General features: G+C 37.2%; 1 protein-coding gene across 1 annotated transcript in view; it reads left to right on the top strand.

Moving 5' to 3' along the window:
• LOC104276546 (unconventional myosin-XVI-like) overlaps positions 1 to 19,340 on the top strand; it is a gene marked incomplete at its 5' end in the record, with an annotated part of 47,268 nt that extends 27,928 nt beyond the window's left edge. The window contains 4 exons of the mRNA XM_009872917.1: positions 10,012 to 10,108; positions 13,846 to 14,092; positions 16,091 to 16,398; positions 18,109 to 19,340. Of these exons, the coding sequence (XP_009871219.1) occupies positions 10,012 to 10,108; positions 13,846 to 14,092; positions 16,091 to 16,398; positions 18,109 to 19,340 (1,884 nt within the window). The remainder of the gene's footprint in view (positions 1 to 10,011; positions 10,109 to 13,845; positions 14,093 to 16,090; positions 16,399 to 18,108) is intronic.
• Positions 19,341 to 23,325: the final 3,985 nt, after the last annotated feature.

Here is a 23,325-nt window from a genome sequence, read left to right as displayed (position 1 = left end):
GTTATGACAGGGAAAAGGTAGCCCTTGCCCACTAAGTAGAGAGCATGCGTACATGATGACCTGCATTTGGACACATAAGAAGATTTTTCTTTGGTCAAAATACTGCTTAAATCCCATTCTAGTAACAAAAGTAAGTAGTGGACACATATAACCCCACTCCCTCAATAACAAAGAGTAAGTAGTGGACACATGTAGCCCCACTCCCTCAATAGCAAAGAGCAAAAGGAGGGCCCCTGGAAAAGGTAACAATATTAAAATAGACTTGAACAATATTAAAATAGACTTGCTTTCACTACTCTGGTTTCTTAAATCAGCTCTGGGGTATATTCTGCATCCTTGACACGAGATTCCCTATAAGAAACAATCATTAATATCTAGAAGCTCTACCTTTGCTTACACATACCTGGAGCTGAGAGTATCACTTACCTTCAGAACCTGTATGGAGCTACAAGCTAGACATTGGGCAAAAGCTGTGTAACAGTAATTGGATATTGTGCTCCAGTTGCAAAATACAGAGCAGGATGCCTATAGACTTTATTTCCCTAGGAGCCAGTAACAGCCTTACAGCATGAAAAAAGTGCAGTTGGCCATCAGCGAAAGCCTACAGCTCAAGACTAGTGATTCTGTAGTGATTGGCATTTGAAAACAAGCCTGAAACCTTGAAAGCCAAAAATGTAAAACTGAAATTGTAAGTTGTATCCTTCCATCATGCAGAGAACTGAAGCTTGTGATCTCAAACAGATTTTATTCATTCTGACTCCAGAATTTCATTAACATCAGGAAAAGTCAGGTGTGCAAAACTACAGCAGTGCATATTTATCCTTCAAACCAGAAAGGAGCAAAACTCTTAAGAGACACTGATAAGTGAAATGCAATAGGAGGGTTTAGGGGTGAGAGTTACACCGTTGTCACTCAGTGACTAAGAAGCACATGGCAATAAACTAAGCTGAAAGGAACAAGGTCTGAAAAAAATGAGTGACCTTCTACTTACACGTTTTTCAAGCCACAGAGAGCTATGACAAACAGATGGAGAGGTGATAATAACGTTAGATAATAATGTAAGAAAAATGTAGGAGAAAATTCACTCTAAGTCCAGAAAATTTCTTACAGACAAATTCCAAGTGAATACAAGCTTGACATCAAGACATTTTATGTAGGTGATGCAAAACCATATACCCAACTATCAGCAGTAGTGACTAATGTCTGTGTCACATAATCTCTCTCTATTATCTTTTTGATTCATTTGACTAATCATGAAAGTTGAACTTTAAATAACAATCTAAATGAGGAAGCTTATACAATCTGCAGCTGTCATGGGTGCCCTCTGCTTTTACAGCAGAGAACTGAAAAAAAGAAGAAAAAAAATAAAAGGGAGAGAAGGAGGGGGAAGAAAGGATAGGAAGAAAGGAATTAGGAACCCAGGATGATGTCAGCTGTCAGGGCCAGAGGAAAGGAGTCATCTATAGTGCATCACTAAAAATCATCCAAGAAGTAGAGGGTTACACTTATAACCAGTTTATTCAGCCACTGTTGCCAGCAGTAACTACTTCAAATGAGTCACTGCTGGAACTGAAAATGTATTTGATGCAGGGGTTCATGAATAAGTCAAAAAATGTCTTCCCCAACACTGTTATCGGCACTTCCCTGAAGAGATGTTGCAGATTCAGGTAGATAAATTGTCAAAAAAAATTGATAGATAAAATATCCTCCTCAAAGATGGTGAAGTGCAGAAGGCAGCACACATCTGAAATCAACCTCCTGCTTATATGTCATCATCAAAGAATGAGGTTGCCAATAAACTCCCCTGCAGAGAGGGAAAAAGAAAGATCTGGAATGTATAGCTGAATGAATCCCGATATTTTATTTAACTTCCTTCTGATAATGCACCTTACCATCCCAGGTTGCGAAAGATGATATTAACTTGGGGGAGGGGAAAGTAAATTTGTGTTCTTAAGTGAGAGCCTAAAAATGAGTAAAGAAAATGGTTTCTTTGTATTTATTTCTTGCTTAACAATTTATCTTTTCTTTCTCACATAAATTGTGTTTGGAGAGTGTTTTATTAACCAGCAAAACAACAAACCCCAGAGCCTGCTCACAGAACAAGTTCTTTCTCCTCTTGTAAATACCACAGTCTGTTTAAAATAAAGGACAAGTGCAGAAGATCCAGTACCAGAATCCAATTTTGATTTATTTTCTACTCTTTAGTGGAGCATAAGAGCAAATGCTATCAGCTAGCCAACGTCTGGTGCTTGATTCAGCAGGTTCTGTGTTAGAAAAAAAGTATTTATTGGGGAAGTGTTTAGTTATCTGGAGATAACAGAACTAGGACAATAAAATAGCTGTTTCACTGAAGCTGGCATACCATGCAGTTTCAGTCATGCTCTTAGCCTAACTACTGGAATTATGGAAGTGCATATCTACTAATGAAAAGCAGTTTTTGCATCCTGACTCTGCGCAGCCTAGATAAGGTGTTCTTTCAGCTTAAAAGTATACTTGATCTTGACAAGCTTAGCTACTTTCTGTAGCTTTTAAGCACACCCAATGTAAGAGAACATCAGATTTCCAAATGAAAGCAAGCCAGTCCTGCTCTGGACAGAGTAACAGTAATAGACTTGTTTAACCCCTGGAGAAGTCAGTCAAAGTTACGCTATTCATGTTAGAAGGAGCAAGATGATATAGTAACCTCAGAGGTAAATGGAGTAGAAGTACTGGTGGCTCCATGTAAAGCAGAAGAACCTCCAGAACATCTGAAGACCTTTACATTAGGAAACCCACAATTTCAGTGCTGTGCCCACTTATTGTCATGCAGTGAGGTATTAGCTAAGCAAAGCCTACAACCCAAATAACACGATTAGCTTCCAAACACTATCATGCTTTGCGAGAAGTACAGGGCACAAACAGTTCTTGGCTTTTTTTTACTGACATAAGGAAACTTTCATTTGTTTGGATTATCATTCCTTGCAAATATAAATTCAATAAAGGAGAGTTTGCTCATAGCTTACCAAGTGTTCTCATCAAAACTTCAGGCTTTACATTTTGTTTAGTTAAGGTCAGTGGTCTGCAATTAACCCTTCTCAGTTCCTTCAGATGGAGCTTGCTGAAATACAAACAACTTGTATTATACCAGAAGTAAAATAAAACATCAATTTAATTTGCTCTTGCTACACAGTGCAGCTGTTAAATACAAGCACTGTAAAGGCCAGGCTTCACTAAAAATGGATCTTTTAGCCTTTTACTGCTAGAAATGCTTGTCTGGTTAAAACATAGCAGTCCTTCAAAACATCTAGTAGAACCTTTGTCTTAGTTTATCTTTCCAATATTTAGCCTGCTTCTTCTAAGCCACAGTGATTCCTTCTTATCAGCAGCCTTGAATTCTGAACACAAGAGATCACTTGTTTTGGAAAGAGTAAGGCAAGTCTTAAGTTTGAATGGGATGCTCGAAAGACTCATCAGGTATGAAACAAGCAGTACAGAAAAATCAGTCGGAATGTTTTTATGAAGCAGGTAATTGCATGAGACAGATACTGTGTTAGTTCATATTTTTACAACTACAGACACTGCTAAAGTTGTTCAGGAGCCTGCAGTGTTTCTGGAGAACTGATCCTTGCCAATGTCGAGCTGTATTATTAAACTTCCACTCAAAACAAATGTTATAGCAGAAAATAAGCCCTCAGTAAATACAAGTCGTGGAAGTTCATCTAGAGATTTTAAATTCTTCTAGAACTGCAGAAGGAAAATGAAATCTGATCCGTAGTTCTTGCCAGTCACAAAAAGAACCACGTTTCATTACAGATCTATAGGGGTTGCATTTATTGGATTTGATACAGGTGTATTTAAGTATTTTTTATTTCAATGTATTAATATACAATATTAGCATATCAGAGTCCTTTCTGGGAAAAGTATATTTCTGATTAAATAGAACAGTGTAGATTGTAAGTGATGTAAGATTAAATCAAAGAATTGAGCACAAGTGTATGAAATTTCTCATATGTAAGTTGTGTGACTAGTCCAGAGAGACTTTTAAGTTATTTTTTGAAACAGAACTCTTTATTTTGATTTAAAATGAAAATGCTTATGCTTTATTGAAATGCGAATTTCTTTGTACATGATAAGATAAAGTACTGGGGTACTTTGCAGGCAATGTACCACAAAAGGGATTCATAACTATTTTTTCCCTCAAGTAGGAAAACTTTGACTGCTTATAAATTGTATGGCAGTTTATACATTTGTCATTTAGTAATTTTAACTGTGCTGGAAGTCAATTTCCATTTTGTTTTGAATATCTTATTTTGTGAGTCAATTTTCTTTTAGGCGATTTTAAAATTAAGTAAATTATGAAGATCACATTTTTTAAAAAGAGTTAAAATCCCTGGAGGATTTTCCAGACTAACAGCAAATGATTTAAACACCAGTGTCTGTATTTCCCTCATACTTTGAATTATGGCAGCAAAATTACATTGCCCCATTATATCGTTCCATTATATTTTTTAAATAATTCGCCAGTAGCAGAAATTGCCAAAGTGAGCTTGGACCTCACTAGTACTACCAAAAGGCTGGCCTGAAACAGACACCACCTGCCAGAGAATAGGATGGATGTTTCACTTTGACCTCAGTAGGCTCACGAGCTTTTAGTCTTTCACCACAGAGCTCTATTTTTGATTCTTATTTCTATCTATTTTTCCCCTCTAGACTATATTCCTCTCTCTCTCTTTCCACCTTTCAGGGTTTGCTTATGATTACTAGTCTTGCAAACCCTTTATCTTCTTTCCAATATCTTTTGCACCCAGATCTCTCAAATCTGCATTCCATCTCTCCCTCTACCATCCCCCTTGTATCTCCTTTGACATTTTTCTCTTGTTTTGGTCTCTTTTTTTTTTTTCTTTTCTAGAATCGTATTTCGTGCTAGTGTTCATCCTTAATTTGTCTGGGTTTAGTTCTTCTGTGTCCTAGATAAGAGTTTACTTTCTCTGCCATTGCTGTCCCTGTTTCCTTTATTTCTCAGTTCACCCAGAGAGATGCTTTCATAATGTTTCTTTTGGCACTGTGTCTATTTCTAGAATTTTGAAAGGCAAGAACAATAGGTCTAGGAAGTACAGAGACCCCTTGCATACAAGTGGGTTACGGTTTCCTCAGTGAGTATTTCTTACATACATATTATATTTCCTGATCACTTTGCTTCCTGTAAGGCAGTCCTTTTTGTCGCCTCACAAGTGCAAAGAGCTGTGAGGTTTGTACAGTTTCTGGAAAAGGAATAACCATTTTTCTGCCCTTTCCCAGACAGCTGAATGACAGATTTTCTCCCTACAGTCCATCTCCTGACAAGCACTTACATAAATTCTTAATGTCACTTGAGTGAATACTGGACTACTCACATACTTTATATTAAGACATATATAATATACGCTAAACTGTAGATTTATTCAGTATGTACCACTGAGCAGGGTCACTAGTTTTCTAGAGACAAAGGAGAACTCTTAGAATGTATGAAGAGAAGCTAACGAATAAAGCATAGGAGTAAGCCTTTAAAAATAACATTTCAGTCCTTGTAAAAGATCAGTACCCTGTAAATGCATTTGTCGCTATAATATTTTTGCAGACATGTATACTGCAAAAAGACACATTTTACAATAGTTTTAAGGCTTTTTTTTTTTTACGTTTCATTAATGCACTGTGAAAATGTGTGTCATTGTGTAAAATATCATTAGATTATAGTTCTCAGTCTTTTGTAGGTAGCTATTTTGAAAGTACTGCCAGAAACACACAGCACTCCTACAAATTGCCTTTTTTAAACTAAAGAACAGCTTTGCAGATTCCCTTGACACCTATTAAGTATGAGCTAATACTGCCTCCATGCCACCTACACACCATCTCAGCATCCATTCCATAGTTTTGAATGTCTGTACTTCTACATCCTACACATTTTCTGTAAAAAAAAAAAAAAAAAAGAGAGAAAGAGCAGCTCCCTCCCATCCTTTCTCCTTCCCCCCAGGAAAAAAAAAAAAAAGGGCCTTTAGCAGTAATTGAAGCGTTGGTAGTCATCAATGACAATTTTACTTAATCTTTAAAAAATGTGTCATTTTGAAAAATAACGTTTAAAATCCTAATGCTTTTCTAATTAAAATAACTATGACTGTAATTCACAGATGGTTTACTTTTACAGGAGTCTGAATGACATTAAAATTTCAGACTCAGATTAGAGCACTTTGTAGTCCAGAAAGTATTGAAAAGTGAGTGCTTTAGTGGAAGAACATTTTAACCTTTTTTTTCCCCCTAGGCACGCAGGAAACATTCTGTGATTAGATGAAAGACCAGAATGAAGACAGGTGGAAGCCTCAAAAAGTGTTTTGATATCTGGCATATGAAATTCCAACATTTTTCAACATTATTTGTTTCACTGAACACAATAACTGTACAGAGGGCAGTGAGACTAGCTTGTTCTCGGTCAGCTGTAGAGGGTATCAGATTTATTTCAAAGATTTAACAACACAGATTTCCAGCCATACTAACATAATCAAATGTGTTATTGCAGTTTCTTCCATCCATGCTTCTGTCTAGAGCTCTGCTCTCAATAGACCTGGCACATGATGTAAAATCTATAAATAGCTTTTATCCAAATGTAAAATGAATTTGTATGGACATTTTGTATTTATTCATTCACTTAAAATTTGTAGCAGGCTTCTACTAATGAAGTTCATAGCATAAGTGATGCCACATGTAATCATGTTCCTGGGGTGTAGGATGGGAGAAAAAAGCACTCCTGTTTGCATGTCCCCTAGCTGGCTTCATGACCCTCCAGTGCCAGACGCTTGTAGGCTAAATAACCATAAGCTTGAACATTGTCTTGACTGTGATTTTTTACAGACTGCACAGTGCAAAAAGAAATTCAACTCAATGTTTATTTAAGTTACACATTTGAAATATAGCCTAGATGCCACCAGGGTGATCATTCTGAGACTAATCAAGAATGGGGTTGTTAATTTTGCCATGGGCATTGTTAGTAATCAGGGCTTTTTTAAGGTTTCAGAAAGTAATTTTTTCTCATTCTAAAGACTTCCAGTGAGAAAGTAAGGGGAGAAACAAGAATTTTGACAAATGGAGGGAAAGGGGAAGAAATGAGGAAAAAAACTGGATGATTTGGCTTAGGCCTGAGACACAGAGGGAAAAAAAAGGCTCCAGTGTGATGTAGAGGGTTTGTTGAAAGGGATTAGTGGAGTACAAAGAGAAAATGTAATCAGAGTAAAAGAATATGATTTTATTAAGTATTTATATCCAGGCTTTGGTTGTCTGAGAGCTACTCATACAAACGGTAATTATAATAACTACATGATAATTTAATTACAGTCAACCACATGAATAATCATTAAGTTATTCTTATAGAAGACTTTTGGATTTAAGGTGATAATGAGCAAGAAGATGAAGGGTTTACTAGCCGAAGCTAGTAATAAGGAAAGTTCAATACGTGTTTTGACAAGATGTATGGAATAAAACAATTACCGATGAGCAGTTATTACAGAATTCACAGAGTTCAGTGACAGAGTGGATGTGGTGGGAGGAGTCAAGGTGGAGTTTTGGTGTCCTGGAAGAAAGTTGAAGGCACAAAAAGAAAATGCTTATTGGAAAGAGAGGAGAAAGTTGGCATGGTTTGCTCTAAAAACATGAAAAGTTTGCTTATTCATGATACAGGATAAGATGTCTAAAAGAGAAGCAAATTTAAACTGAAGAATCACAGAGTCACAGAATGTTAGGGATTGGAAGGGACCTCTGAGGATCATCTAGGCCAACCCCTCTGTGGGAGCAGGTTCACCTGAGCAAATGGCACAGGATGATGTCCAGGCGGGTTTTGAATGTCCCCAGAGATGGAGACAGTGGTTGACCTCTTTTCCTTAGAACAGGAAGACAAGAAGTGGAGACAAAAGGAGAGATTTTTAAGAACATTTAGCAAGCCTTGGGAAAGAAGCAGGTTCCAGAACAGATGATGGACGAAGAAGGAAGCCAAAGTGCTAAGACAACCAGGCAAAGAGAGAGTTTTCAAAGCACAGGAAGAAAAGTGAAACCTTTTGTTGAAAGTCAGCAGTTAAGAAAATGAGGATGAGAGTATGTCCTTAAGAGCAGAGTATGAGAGCACAATGAGATCTCGGTGAGACTGCCTCAGATGAATGTGAAGTTAAAAATTGGAAGATATCATTCAAGATAATCTATTCAGGAAATGTAAAGATACATGTATTTTTACCAGCATAGCTACTATTGTAGAAAGATGATCTAGGAAAAGGTAAAGTTATTCTGGAAAAGTGACACCAATTTGTAAGCAGAAGGATAATTCCAGAATAGGTGGTATGAATAGAGAAGCTACTCTGGAATAGCTAAGGTGTACTAGTATTTGTCTAGCTGCACAATTTCCTAAAACAGATATTCCAGGCATTTTCAACTGTGCAAAGAAAGCCTCTTCCCTATTTACAAGTTTCTATAATGGCAAGACAAGTAAAATGTATTTTCTATCACCTTGCACACTTTGCAATAGCACAAAAAGGCCTATTTTATTGGCAAAAGAGGCAAAAAATAATTAGAACACATTCTAATTTTGACATTTCAGTGCATCCGATTTTAACTAAAAGACTAAAAGTTGCGTCGTCTTTGTCTGTCAGCTCAAACCTCAGAAACTGAGACTCTTAAAGCATTTGATTCAAAATGACTTCTCTCTAAGGTAGAGATAAGGGAGGCTTCGGGACAAAAATGTGCCTCACTCCTTTCTGGATTTTGTTAATGGAGTTTAGACAGTATATATATATATATATGTCCTGGCTTTCTGTAGTTCGTCACTACTAGTGATGTACATCTGACAGTCATGTTTGGATTAGAAATAGTTAATTTGAAAGCTGTGCAATTATCCCTGTTGATACCCATCTCCCAGATCTATACCGGAAAACACAACAGTGGAGCAGAATGGTGCAGTGAGAAGAGAATGAGCTTGTGAGCTGCAGACGATCAAGAGTTGGAATGAATTTCTGCAATTTCAGCCAGACTTGTATTAATTAATCAGTATGACTATTAGCCATACAATATTAATAGCCAGACAGAAGCCATAATCTTCACTGGATAGCACAGTTCTCCAATACTGATCCTTTTATTTCTAAGAAGTGAAGGAAAATTTCTTCTAAAGAATTCCTGAGGAAAAAATGGTATAAGGAAAGACATTATTTCCCAATTTTTTTACTTACTTAGCTTGTACGTGCTTAGATGGTGCATTTTTTAAGGCTTTTAGAAAGGAATGCTTTTGAAGATTATACAGAAAAGAATTTTTAAGGATTGTTTCAGCATATTCAGAAAGTATCAAAAGGAAGGTGTTTACTTTTGGTCTAACTAGCTGAATTTTTCTGTAAAGGCAAATGAGCATCTAAGGATTGTTTTTAAGGCCCTCAAGGAACTAGATGAGTTAAACCAAGCAACTAGTCTGCACCAGAATAAGATCATACACTCAGTCACTACTTAGAAGATTATTTTTCGCAAAGGAGTCTTGTTTCTGACAATTTAGTCTCGATTCTAAATAGACACCCACAACACGACTTCAGCAGGCAAGGCAACGAACTAGGATACGTAGGTTAACTGGACATTAGGGATCATTCTTACTAGTGGCAGTGAGTATCTCCCATCCTCCAGCTTGGGCTAAAATCATGCTGCTCGACAGATGGCGGCTATCTGTTGCCATTTTCTGCTTCATGTGGGTTTATGGTTTATCACCTTTTTCCTTGCCACCATCACCCTGTTTTATAAAAGTTGAATCTTATTTTCTATTACGTTGTCTAACACATTAGCATAATTACAATCAGAATGCTTTTTTTTTCTTTTTTTTTTTTTCCCCAACCTGTATTTAATTTGAAAATTGTAGTATTTGTTCTGGATTGTTTTGGAACTGAAGGATCTTAGCTGGATTGTATATATACTGTCATTATTTACCTGTCATTGTTTTGGCTGGTTTAGTTGATGGTGAAGGTTTCCCTGCTGTTTCTCTTCCAGATAGGAGTCCGAAAAGTGTTTCTTAAATACTGGCAAGCTGACCATCTCAATGATTTGTGCCTTCAGCTTCAGAAGAAAATTATAACCTGCCAAAAAGGTAACGATTACAGAACAAGTATTCCTGAGCTGCCGCTTTGTACACTGAGCAGAAAGTATTACATAACAAAAAAAAATTTCTCCTCCTTGAACAGTTGCTGTATTTTGTACGTCTCCCTGCAGATATATTTTCAGCTAACTACTTGCACAAATTTTCTTACATTATGTTAACATCAGCGATGCTTGCACTTTCTGTCTGTCAAACATAATTTTATGGCAAACTGTTGACTGTAGTTAAAACTTTGGGGATGTTGAACATTTATTTTTTAAAGTATGTTCAGTGATTTTTCAATGCATTAGTATCACTTTAACTTCTTGATGTAAAGCAACTACCATAAAAATTATATAAAATTGCAGTGAGTTCAGATATATTGATGGTGAATAGAAGGCTAGTAATTTAATATGTTTAGTTGTCTTTCTTTTTCTGCTTTTCACAGCTTCCATATTTGACTGGTAGCTTTTTATATTCAGGTATTTTTTCCTTTTTATGCTTGCATTTTTACTAAGGACATACTGACATTTTTTGGCACGTTTTTAAAAGGAGACATTATCCACTGCCTTCTGATTTCCAGTTACTTCTGTTCCATTTCCTATCAAAATCTCAAGTAACTACTGAAAATGTGAATATTGCTTTATTTGAAGAAGCTTCCTTCACACAATGCATTATTTATCTAGTCGTTTGAAACAACTCACATTATCTCCTTTTTAAAGGAAATTAAAAAGACAAAGACATCGGTTTTTTCAGGTAGATAAACAATATTGCAGACTTAGGAATATATCAACCCCTTTCATTTTAACTATCTATTCTTCTCTGAGAGCATACAGTGAAAAAGAGGAAAAAAGGGAAACTTGAAGCAACTGAAATCAAAATAGTAGCAGCTTAGGATTGAATGTGGAGAGTGACGGTTATCACAGGCCACAGTTCAGCTTGGGCTTGATTTTTTATTCCAATCATACTGTTGTATTCACACATTTAGAAAAGCAGTAGTGATTTATCCTCTTTGCATCCTCGTGCTGACTTATCAAAGAAAGGAAAAAATTATCTTCAGAAGTCTGATTTGTGAAGAGTGCTTTAATATAACCCTATACCAAATTGTAAACCAGATGTGTCCATGTTTCACAGAGGTAACAGAACAGGTATCTGCCAAACCTTGGCAGAAGAATGAAGGTCTTCTTGGCTTCTTGCAAAAATACTTCCATTTTTCCTTCTAGTCCTCCTTAATTAGGCTAACTTGAAAAGTAATCTTCACCAAAACTATGCATTCAAAGCTTTTTTCCAAAGCTATGTGTTGTCTGCATGGTTTTTTTATGGTCTGGGAAACCAGAGAAAATTGGGAACTTCCATGAGTAAGGAGTAGTTAAACATCCATTTCACAACATTAGCTCATGAAGTAAGCTGCCCTTTGCAAACAGGTACAATTTTAAACTTGTGGAACTAGCATGCCAAAGAGTTCTGGCAGGTTGGGAATAGGATAAGGTGCCTGTGTGTTGTTATGTAACCCTAAAATTGGGATCTACAGGATTTTACACTGTGATGAAGATGTTTAATGAGTAGTCCTATCAATCCTGCATATCCACATTTTTTTCCCATCATCCTTTGCATCTAAAGGATTTTGGAAGCTAAATCTCTCCTGATAGCATATTGACTCAGAGCCAAACTAGTCAATAATTTCTCTATCAAGTTTAAAATTTAATATCATAAACCTATATAAGGACTTAACTCAAAGGGAAAACAGGTCCTGCCCAAAATTCTTATCAACTGTTTTTACCTCACTCTTATTACCGATTATCTCAGCATTCCCATAAGTTTGTAGAAAAACAAACCAAGCCAAATCAGATAAGTCTTTTTATGTTATCCTGAAAGATAATCTACCCAGGCAAAGAAAGGGGACAAACTAAAGTGAAAGCATATGTAGAAACACCTTTTATTTAAAAACGGATCTGGGAGTTTAGGAACTTTGTCATATTTTTTTCACAGGTGTGAGAACTGCATATAGGAACTGCTGACCTTATTGGATCACAGAGAAAATTGTTTGTGTCTGTAGGAAAGTCCATCAAGCTGAAGTCTGATCAGTGTTCAGGTAGATTAGGGGTTAACTTTAATACATATTATACACAATATTTTATACATTTTTCACAGAACCCAGATCCATGGTCAACTTGAAGTTTGATTGTTCTAATCCTTATCCTTAGATAAAGGGTAAGGAAGTAGATATTTTTCTGCCCTGTGGGTGCTGACCTCAGTTATTTTAATTTGCAAAAGTGAGAATTATTTTAGAACTACATAAATGAGAAATACATTCAGAGGACAATCTTAGTACCCATACAGCAGTAGATGAAACTGAGCAGTAAAGGTCTAGGAGATGAAAATTTCATTTTACAGCGGTTTTTGAGGATACAATTTTTTTTTTTAACTCCGTGTTGAATTGAATACAAAATCTTTCAAATATTCTCATAGAGAAGGAAATGTGGCGAATTCTCCATGAAAAACAGAGCTACTCAGTTCATGTAAATGTGTGCAAAAGGAAAGAGGGGTGTCTGCCAACTCTTCCTGAAAAAACTTAGTTCAATGTTTCTTCAAAACACCTCAATTTTGATGGAATTGCATAGTTCAGAGTAGCTACTTATACTGGATATCATTTTACTGGACCCTCCTAGCAGACTATTGTGCATTGTTTGTGTCTGCTAACGATCCCGTCAGAGGATTGGCCTCTGTATTTCCTTTTCCTAACCAGCTTCAGTGGTGTTGCCAACTCCTTTTTTTTTATAAGGTAAAACAGACTTTTTTCCAAAGACATCCAACATTTGATGCTTAATTGTTTACCAAATACCTTATCTGCTCCACAGCAGATAAGTTTAACGAAAATACTAGAAGGAGCAATTTTTTGTTATTAAGCTTTTTTGAAATTTTCATATTTGTGAGCAGTGGGCTCTGATAGTGTTCTCATGTGTTCATTACCTTTGCACAACAAAAACAGCAAAAAGTAGTACTGGAAGCTATAACAGGAGATGAGACAGCAAAATCTTCTTCCGACATAAGGCTGACAAAGAGGGTGAAAAATAAGCCTAATAGACACGTAAAGCTGATGCAACGCAGATGCAAATTTTAAACTGAAAAATCCAGATATGATGTGACAGAAACATTGGAGAAATTTGCATTAAATTAATCTAATTGTTTTTTGCTAAGAGGAAAAAAGCAATGAAAGGTCTGTACGTCACACTAAAAAATCATGTGTTGGTTTTGATTTTGATAGGTTTTAGGTACCCTGAAATATTTAAAACATTTTTTAAAGTTGACTAAAAGCAAATGATCATTTAATACCTACTTCATTCAATGCAACAATCATTTATTCAGTGTTTTATTTTGAAACTAACCATCTTTTGCCCTTTGCAGTGTAAATGTATGCTTTCGTAACTCATAGCATACACCTAAGTTTCAAGTTGTAATGTCGTAAAAAATAAGGTTCAGTGAAAGTAAACATTTTTAGTTGTGATAGCTCAAATTTATGAATGAATTTACTGTCAATACTTTGTTTCAAGCACTGGCACTAACAAACAGAAAGAGCCCCATTTCAGTATATTATTTATATGCCCTCACATTTCTTTCATTCTTTGTATAAGATCTTGACTGAACTTGATTTGCTCATGTTTACAGCAGAACACATGGTAATATTAAGTTATTCACCACTTGATAAGTTCTCTTTCATTGGCCCATATTTTCTCCTTCTGTTATGGTAGTTGTCAGAGGATTTCTAGCTCGTCAGCGCTTGCTACAGAAGATGAGCGTCAAACAGCAAGAGGTCACCTCAATCAAAAGCTTCTTGCAGAACGCCGAGGATATGGGATTGAAAACATACGATGCCTTGGTCATTCAAAATGCTTCTGACATTGCTCGGGAAAATGACCGGCTCCGCAATGAGATGAACGCTGCTTACCACAGAGAAAAGTTAGAGGCTAGAAGCAGAGCAGAAGACGGCCACAAAAAGTAAGTTCAAGAAACATCTACTGCGAAGAATGGAAACTTTTTTTTCAGTTTTAGTGATTTCTTCCCTGCTTCAAGGTCATAGAAATGACTGAGGAATTGCAAGAAGATTTACAAGTATATACTCAACCTGAATCAATGTTAGGTCTTATTTATTTTCTTTATATCAGGTAATTAAGTCTAGAAACTTAAGGACACCCCTAATACTCTCTTTGGGGGACACTGAGCATTATAGAAATTTATTCAAATCTCTGAGGTATTTATTTTTTACTGCAATACTTTTGAATTGTATAATAAATAGATTATAGAATCACAGAATGGCCTAGGCTGGAAGGGACCTTAGAGATCATCTAGTTCAACCTCCCTGCCATGGGCAGGGATGCCACCTCTTGACTAGACCAGGCAACACATGGGGACTGAGTGGGAATCGAACCCGCGACCTCGGTGTTGGTCCTTGTTGTCAGCACTACGCTCAAACCACTGAGCTAACCGGCCCCCCATCTAATTGAACTTTCATCATACCAAACAAACAAAAGAAAAATTCCTCTAACTTAAAATTGCAACACTGAGAAATTGCCAAAGATAATAAAAAACAGCTAGGAAGGTATTAAAATACAGTAAACTCTGGACTAAGAAATCCTGATTACACATTGAACTAGGTAGATTGATTGTGAGGAGAATTCTTTCCTCTTATTTAAAAATAGGTGAATGGCTTTTAACTCCTATTAGAATTTTTAGGAGTAGCTATGTTACAAGTCTAGCAAATCCTGGAGAGCCTTTCTCTGAGTCCCTGATCTCTTTTCTCTCAGACAGATGAGTGGGCAGAGGTAGTATTTGCAATTAACAGGTATGGAATGTGTCTGTAACTTGCTGGACATAGAAGCGTTTATTTTTCCATAGGAACTCGATTTTCATCCAGAACAATTCCCTTTGCTTTCATTGCTTTTGTCAGTGACTTTTATTAAAGTGAAAATGGCAGTGCATCTGCTTAATTAGTTTCAAATATCCCAGTGATTACATATTGGAGGAAATGCCTTTGTAGGAAAGACTGTAATTAAACATTACAGTGAAAACAAATTATCCACTGAGCACCATGCTTTCATCTTTAGCTATTTCATTTACTACGTGGGCAGCTGGCTATATCTTGTGCATGAATTCCAGCTCTGCTGGTGATTTGCCATGCAGAAATACAATTTAAAAAAACAAATGCTTAGGGATTTGTTTGTAAAATGACAGTATAGACATTACTATTCTAAGTTAAGCAATTTTTGGTGTTTTGATTTTTGGAGGAATAAAATGTTAGAATTTCTGTTAAAAATCAGTTTGTTGGAAGCATCTGATAAACATAAATTCTCAATACATATTGAAATAGCGAAGAAAAAAATGAAAAAATTTTAATAAAACCAAAAAACTGTGATTGAAATAACTAAACATAATATCATAATTAATATTACCAAAATTATAACTAATAATTAAACAGGAAGACATATAGATATCTGGGTGGAGTGGCTCAAGCAGCCAATGTCTCTGGTTAAGAAGGTCATCTAATATTTTAAAGATTTGCATTATCTAAATAGAATTTATAGTGTCTTTTTAGAAAATAATGATAAAGGCTCAGCATTTACTGCCTCAGTAACTTTCTATTTAAATGGATTTCCCAGAAATTATCATTCAGATTGAAAACCCAGCTTTTGATTGTGTGTAACAATCAAAGTGTGAACAATTCATTCAGTGAATGTCTGATCAACAATATGAAACTGCTCAAGGAAGGCTGCATTTGTGTGGAAAAGGGCCGGTGCCCTGATTTATCATGAAACAGGAAATGGAAGAAAGCTAGCAGCTCGATCTGGTTTTGTTTGTCGGAAGATTACTGTACGCATCCCCTCGACACAGCGGGGGAGTTGTGAGATTGTTTACCAAAAAGCTGTTGTTATGTTTGCATGAACAGGTTCATTGTTACCGCTTGAATAATGCATCTGGGCCTCTTTTCTGTGTTTTCAGAGCTGAAGACAAGGGTGGGAAGGTCTCCGAGGACAGCTTTGCCGGCTGTCGAACGCCTAAGCACTTTCATTCCAGCTCCGTCCCTGTCCCCATGGCAGTGGACAGCTTGGTACATTCTGTGGCTGGGTCATCCATCAGATCCCCCTCCCTGCACTCTGTGTTCAGCATGGATGAGAGCAGTAGCCTGCCATCACCAAGGAAACAGCCTCCTCCCAAACCAAAGAGGGACCCCAACACACGACTGAGCGCTTCATATGAGGCTGTTAGCGCTTGCTTGTCAGCAGCTTCTAAGGAAACCGCTAATGAAGGTTAGGCATAAAGGAAGAAACAGTTGCAAATGCTGCTCTAGGTTATTGATTTATTCCCTTCTCTTTGATCCTTTTAAACACAACCAAGCGCCTTTGAAAAGTCCTGCCTCCCTGAAATATTTCAGTGGCAGAAAATAAAATTAGTCAGTTTATCATTTGTCTCCAAATCAGCAAATAGTACTCGTGTTCTAATTGCCTAGTTTGTCAACAACCAAAACCTATTTGCAGAACTCCCTCTAGAGACAAATGATCTGTCTGCTTGAGCTATTCTACCCCACTGACCGTGTTATTTCACCTTTTAAACTATGTGTTAGAACATCTTGCATCACTGAAACAGAATGCTCATATAGTGAATTTCACCAAGTTAAACATTAAACTTTTTCCTACTTTTTCTCTGTGTTCCTATGAATAACTTATTCAGTGGTTCATGTTTTTGCCATACTTCCATACAGTGAATTTCTGGTTTAGAAGGAAAGTGCTAGTAAAGTCCCAATGCACCTCTATGCACTGTAGTGCATATAGAATAGTTTTGAGTTGGATTGTTCTATTCTCCTTCACCCTTGAAATGAGTGAGAAGAAGATGAAGGGAAGGAATGAATTCTGCTTTTCCTTGATAAGCTTGACTTGTCATGCTTTGTGTAAAGGATCCTCTGGGCTTATCACAGAAGATCCTTCAGGTTGGGTTTAAAGCTATGCATAACCATTCTCTAATCCTGCATGCAATGGATGGAAACCTGTGTAGGTCCCTTTTGCAAAATGATTTACTATTCTCATATGCAGTTCATTAGATGCAAGTCCATTTTGCTTAACCTCTTCCTTGCTCGTTCAGGCTCTGTGTAAGCAGAGATGAACTGTGTTCAATATAGTTTTAAACTACTATGGTTTAAGGAGCTGTCTAGTGATTTTGGCTTTCTGTGCCCAGCTCTGCAAGAGATGGTTGATTTAGCTGAAAAGCTCTAGTAGAGATTTTTGGAAGAATGACAATTTATGTATGTATTTGTGGTCTAAACATTAATGCTCATATACATTCACAAAACAACTTTGGAATTCTTCCCATATGCATGAAACAACAACACCAGTTTCCCAGCCATATACTCCTTTTCCAAGACTTGCATTAACTTCCTGAGTCTTTGTCCAAAGTCAGTTCAGATTTACACCATCTAATTTTGATCTTAGAAGATGAACCACCTAGGTATCTAGTCTCTGCACTCCATACATGCCTAGAGGCTGTGAAAAGACATCTAGTTTAGTTAACTGTATACTCAGTTGGGGAATTGCTCTTAGGCAATGGGATTCCCTAACTTTATAAATTATTTCCACACATACAGTACAAAAGAAGAAAAGATAGGCATAATATCTGCTATAAATAGAGTTTTATAGATATTGCATAAAAGAGGGATACTTGAGTTCCTGGCAATAACGTGTGTCAAAGTAGCACCATGCTGATACTCCTAGCTAAAAGCATGACCGCTTACCCTGGGGCAAAAGGAATAACAAGCATGTATTTCTATGTGTTACCGATTTTTCTGTGACAGAAGAGGTTACCAAAACAGATTATATTTCCCAGTAGTATTTTGTTCCTTGAAATATTTATACCTTGTACTGCAGCTCTGTGTTTTGACTGCTCTTCACTGTAAAACTATATTGGCAACATTTGAGGGCTTAAAGCATTTGACATGTTAATAACACAGACCTTTTTCACCTTCCTAGTACTGACCCGTCCAAGGCCACACAGTGATGACTATAGTACCATGAAAAAAATACCTCCCAGAAAACCAAAACGAAGCCCCAATACGAAGCTTAGTGGCTCTTACGAAGAGATACCTGGCCAAAAGCCTGGGGATGTAAAACAGGCCAGTGTGGTAGCTAAACCAGTTGCCTATGACACTGTGACAGTACAGAGAACAACTTCTGCTGAAGGACCACAACATGCAGTGTTGAGTCTCTATATGTCACAAGAAGAAGAGGAAAATGAGCCTGTTTACATTGAAATGGTAGGGAACGCAATGAAAAGCAGTTCTGCTGAAGCAGAAAGTCCAGAACAAGGAGAGTCTGTATATGAAGAAATGAAGTATTTTCTACCAGAAGAAGGAAGCAATGGTAATGGAATAGTTCCAGTAGTGACTGGATCCCCTCCTCTGTTGTTTGAAAGTAAAAAAACTATTAACACTGAAGAGGGAATATTGGATGGAAACAGTCAAGCAGCTTTGATCTATAAAGATTCATGTGACATTCCGGCCCCTTTCCCTAACTTGCTCCCCCACAGGCCACCACTTCTTGTATTTCCTCCAACCCCTGTCACATGTTCACCTGCTTCTGATGAATCACCTCTAACACCACTAGAAGTCAAAAAACTTCCTGTCTTGGAAACCAACCTAAAATACCCTGTGCAGTCAGAAGGCTCAAGTCCATTATCACCACAGTACTCCAAAAGCCAGAAAGGGGAGAATGAAAGACCAGCATCTCCAAGCTTGGTTGTGTTCAACGTTTCCAGCAAAGTGACTCCTCCTTCTACACCACCTCCTCCTCTCCCACCACCCCCTCCTCCTATACCACCTCCTATTTCCTACCGGGCTTCCACACATTTTGCATTTCCTCCAGAGACTTGTGCGAGTTTTCTGATTAATACAGGGAAGACAGGTACAAACTCAGATCTGTCAAAAGTACCTCAGAGACCAAATCCTGCTCAGCCTGGTTGCTCATCATCTCCCTTCTCCAAACTGCCTTACTCCCCAAAGGTGGCAAGAGCAGATCACAGGAAACTGAACTCAAATTCATCATCTTCATTTTCATACAGCCCTACAAACTCAAGGTCGTTGACCAGTCCCCTTGATGAGTTAACTAGCTTGTTCAACTCAGGACGGAGTGTGCTACGAAAATCTGCAGCAGGGCGTAAGATCAGGGAGCCAGAAGGTAAGACAGATTTCTGTGCTTCTCTATAGCGTATTTCTTCTGCATCAAAACTTTCTTGTGTTGGAAGCTAATAGAGTAGGTAAAAATACAAACCCAAATCGTAATTTCTGGGCTTTTTTAAAGAAAGATCTGTTACAGTCATAAAAAACCACATATATAAAATACATTGCATACCAAAAATTATAGGTCTTGGGGTTTTCTCTGAGATGTCAACTTTTTACCAAAATATTTGTATGACCCAAATTAAAATGGATTCTTTTTAATATTCCAGCAATCTTAGTAATATTTTTACTCATGTTACATCATGTTACATCATGTGAAAATGAGTTTATGGTCTCAATCTATAGAAATACTTTGAATGCAGTACCTGACTAGGTGTCTGGTAGATAGCATATGCTGTAATTTGAAGACTTTTTTTTAAGGCTTCATTATTTCATTTCCTTAAAATTCTGAATTTGGTCATAAAGCCATTGTTATTCTTCTAAGTAAAGCTGAGATGGAGAGTTGTGCAACAAATTATATTTTTTTCCCTTTTCTATCCTTTTATTCCTACCTTTCCTGTAATTTACATACACTTACATACATATACAGAGATTACTGGATACCCTGACTTTCCAGCATCTGGACAATATCTTCTGTATGTATTGCAAAAAGCCAACTATAAAAGGAGCTAAGCTTGCTATTTTGTTAAAGGTTTTGAGGCCACGGTCCTCAGACGCTATTTCTTAATTATTTGCCTTGTTCAGGTAATAAAGGGTTTAATGTTGTTACTGGAACAAATCTATGGATCTTATGAATACTGAAAATTCATCCTGATGTTAATGATTCAATAGGCTGCTCTGTAAGGATGAGATGCTTCGGACCTAACTTAGTCTATGTAAAAGCTCGATATGTAGGCATCAAATCCTTAGGCTATGAAGAGGCAGTCATTTTGAGAGTTTGTTTTCTCCCACATATCTTTCTCCACTGAGTGTAAAGAAAGCCTAGATGATTGAACTGGTAGAGTTGTAGCTTCTAAATGGTTAAATTGATGTAAGTCCTGGTTCTGCACATAAATTAAAACATTGACTCCAGTCTTTGCATTACTTTCCTGATCTTTTTTTTTAAAAAAGCCTCCTGTTGAAAATAGTCAATGCAGTATATACAGGAACTTCTCACCCTAGTAGCATCTCCCAAACACAAAATTTTGTGAATCTAAAGTTCAGAGTGAAAAAACCTCTAGATTGTTTTCTCTGCTGCTTCACTTCTGTCTGTCCAGTCGGCTTGTATTAATAAAGAGCTGTGTACAGGATATACAAAAAGGACATTATGGAGTCATAGAATCATAAAATCATTTTGGTTGGAAAAGACTTTTTAAGATTAACTAGTCCAAACATAAAACTAACGCTACCAAGCCCAATATTAAACCATTAACCACCACATTAAATACCTCCAGGTCTTTTAAATACCTCCAGGGATGGTGAATCAATCACTTCCCTCGTGAGCCTATTCCAGTGCTTGAAAAACCTTTCTGTAATGAAGTTTTTACTAATATCCAATCTAAACCTCCCTTGCTGCAACGTGGGGCCATTTCCTCTTATCCTATCACTTGTTACTTGGAGGAAGAGGCCAACCCCCACCTCACTACAGCCTCCTTTCAGGTAGTTGTAGAGAGCGATAAGGTCTCTCTTGAGCCTCCTTTCCTCCAGCCACTCTTCCTCAAACTGCCCAGCACTTGGCCTTGTTGAACCTCCTACAGTTGTCCTCAGCCAATTGATTCAGCCTGTCCAGGTCCGTCTGTAGAGCCTTCCTACCCTCAAGCAGATTAACACTCCTTTCCAACTTGGTGTCATCTGCAGACTTTATCTAGACAGTCAAACTTAAGCTCTAGACAGTGAAAACATTCCCTAACGTTTAGGCCTACCCCACCGCTTCTCCTTCCTTGACTGTCCCTTCTGAACAATTTATAGCCATCCACTGCAGCCACCTTTGATACTGCCACCTTTTTGGGGGAGAAGCCCAAGTCCTATTTTTGAAATATAAAATGAAATAGTAAAGAATGGATTAGATTATCTTCTTATTCATTGTCTATTTTCTCAAGTATATACTGGTTTGTTGATTAAGTATTGTACCCTGATTTATGCAGCTATAATGTAAGAGAAGCAGGTGTTTGTGCTTGCTCTGCATATGTGTATATCTGTCTGCATGCCCTGCTATGTCTCTGTCCCTAACAACCTTTGTAGCCTTCAGCCAAAACCACTTTCAGTCAAATGCAACAGGGACATAAAGGTCTCAGAACCAATTGAGTTTTTACAGGTTTTGTGGATGTTAGTGGCTAGGTAGAGACAAAAGACTTATACTGGGAAAAAGGCTCCTCTCAGCTCCTGCTATTCTGGACAGAGCCCTTCTGAATCCTCCAGATCTTGAAAAAGCTTCAGCTGGACCTTGCATGGTGCTAGATGCTGATAGCCATGAGCTATGAACTGAGCCTTTATCAGTTTTCAACCTCAGGAGAAGACCATGTTTGTTATTCTGAATATTTGAATTAATGAAATTGATAAAGGAGATATTGCAGTAGTTTTGGTTGCTTTGGCAAAATTGCTTGATACCATTAAATGCCTATAAATATATGTAGAATAGTTTTTGTTTGATTTGTTATTTTAAGTTGAGGGTCTTTATTTACTATACAGATAGTATATTTTTATCCACTGAGAAGTAACTAAGTCAGCTCTTTGGAGGTATCTTCTCAAGTCTCTCTCAATGTGCCTGGTGAGGAAGTGTAGTAAGCCTACTCCAACCATCTCACAAAACTGACCTTTACCCTAAAAAATAATGTTGCTTTGGGATGGAGGATTTTTGCAAATGCAATTTTCAACTAAACCTGGCCAAGATAGAGTTCAGCTTGGGTCTCCTGTGAGTTGAAGCTAGTGCATTAACAGAGGCTACCATAAAACCACTAAATTTACCTTTCACATGGAAAATGTTGTACTTCTAAATATTTTATCAAGGCAGCACTAAGTATGAAAGATCAAAGTTCAGGGAAGATATACGATAAAAAACCTAAATCAATATTTTATGAGCTAGGAAGCTACTGTAAGTGCAGTTACATATGAACAGTTCAGTGATGAGCAGATGGATTGGAAGTAACAAAGAAATACAGGTGACTGCATGTGTGTGTTTTTACAGATTGCCTTTTTTATGTATTTCTTGTGTTCAGTTAAATTTTTGGAGTAATAGCTGGAAAAAGATATTCTTTATGTAACCTCTGAGGCAAAGTAATAAGATGGCAATCAGCAGAATGGACTCTGTTATGTAAAACTAGAAGCTATCCACATCTTACCTTCTAATTTTTTTTATCACCCATTCCCTAATCCATATTAAGTTCCTGGAAGACTCCTCCCTTTCTTCTTTTTGTCATTTATAGTACTTTATTTATAGGAGATAAATTAATTATAATAGAAAGTCATTAAAATTGAAGACATGGCTTAGAGCAGCACTCTGTAATGTGCAATTTCCTTTTATTTCTGTAAGTTATAACCTATCAAAACCAAGTAAAAACAGAAAGTAAACTTCTGGGCCCTTTTGAAGTCAAGGAGAGTTACCTATGGGAATCAGTAAGTTTCTGTATGGGTTCATCAGCCTTGCAGATAAAAGCCTCCTTGCCAATAAAAGTGCAATATAGACAGATCCCCCAACATGCCTCCCTCTTGCCTGGAGGAGTAATTTCAAGACCTGAGAACACTGATGTCCTTTTGGCTCCTGACCTCTCCATGAGAAACGATCGTCCAGAATTTCAATAGAACAGATTCATGGTTTTCTGATGGGCTGAGGACTTACTGTGAGCTGAACTGAGAGAACTCTTCTTTCACAAAGGCAACAAAAAGATAATCAAGAGGCAACAACTTTCATTACCTGTTGGCCTAGCCTGGCCATTTTTTTATACAACAGTAGCATCTGCTGGTTCAAGCAATGATCAGGATTATATAGTACGCAATTTCTTGCAAAATACTTTACATGTAGCAAGAGTTTTCTGCT

This window comes from Apaloderma vittatum, unplaced genomic scaffold, assembly GCF_000703405.1.
Source record: "Apaloderma vittatum isolate BGI_N311 unplaced genomic scaffold, ASM70340v1 scaffold1577, whole genome shotgun sequence".
In the NCBI taxonomy this organism is placed as follows: Eukaryota; Metazoa; Chordata; class Aves; order Trogoniformes; family Trogonidae; genus Apaloderma; species Apaloderma vittatum.
The sequence above is the reverse complement of the archived record's forward strand: the minus strand, read 5'-3'. Positions and strand labels throughout refer to the sequence as shown.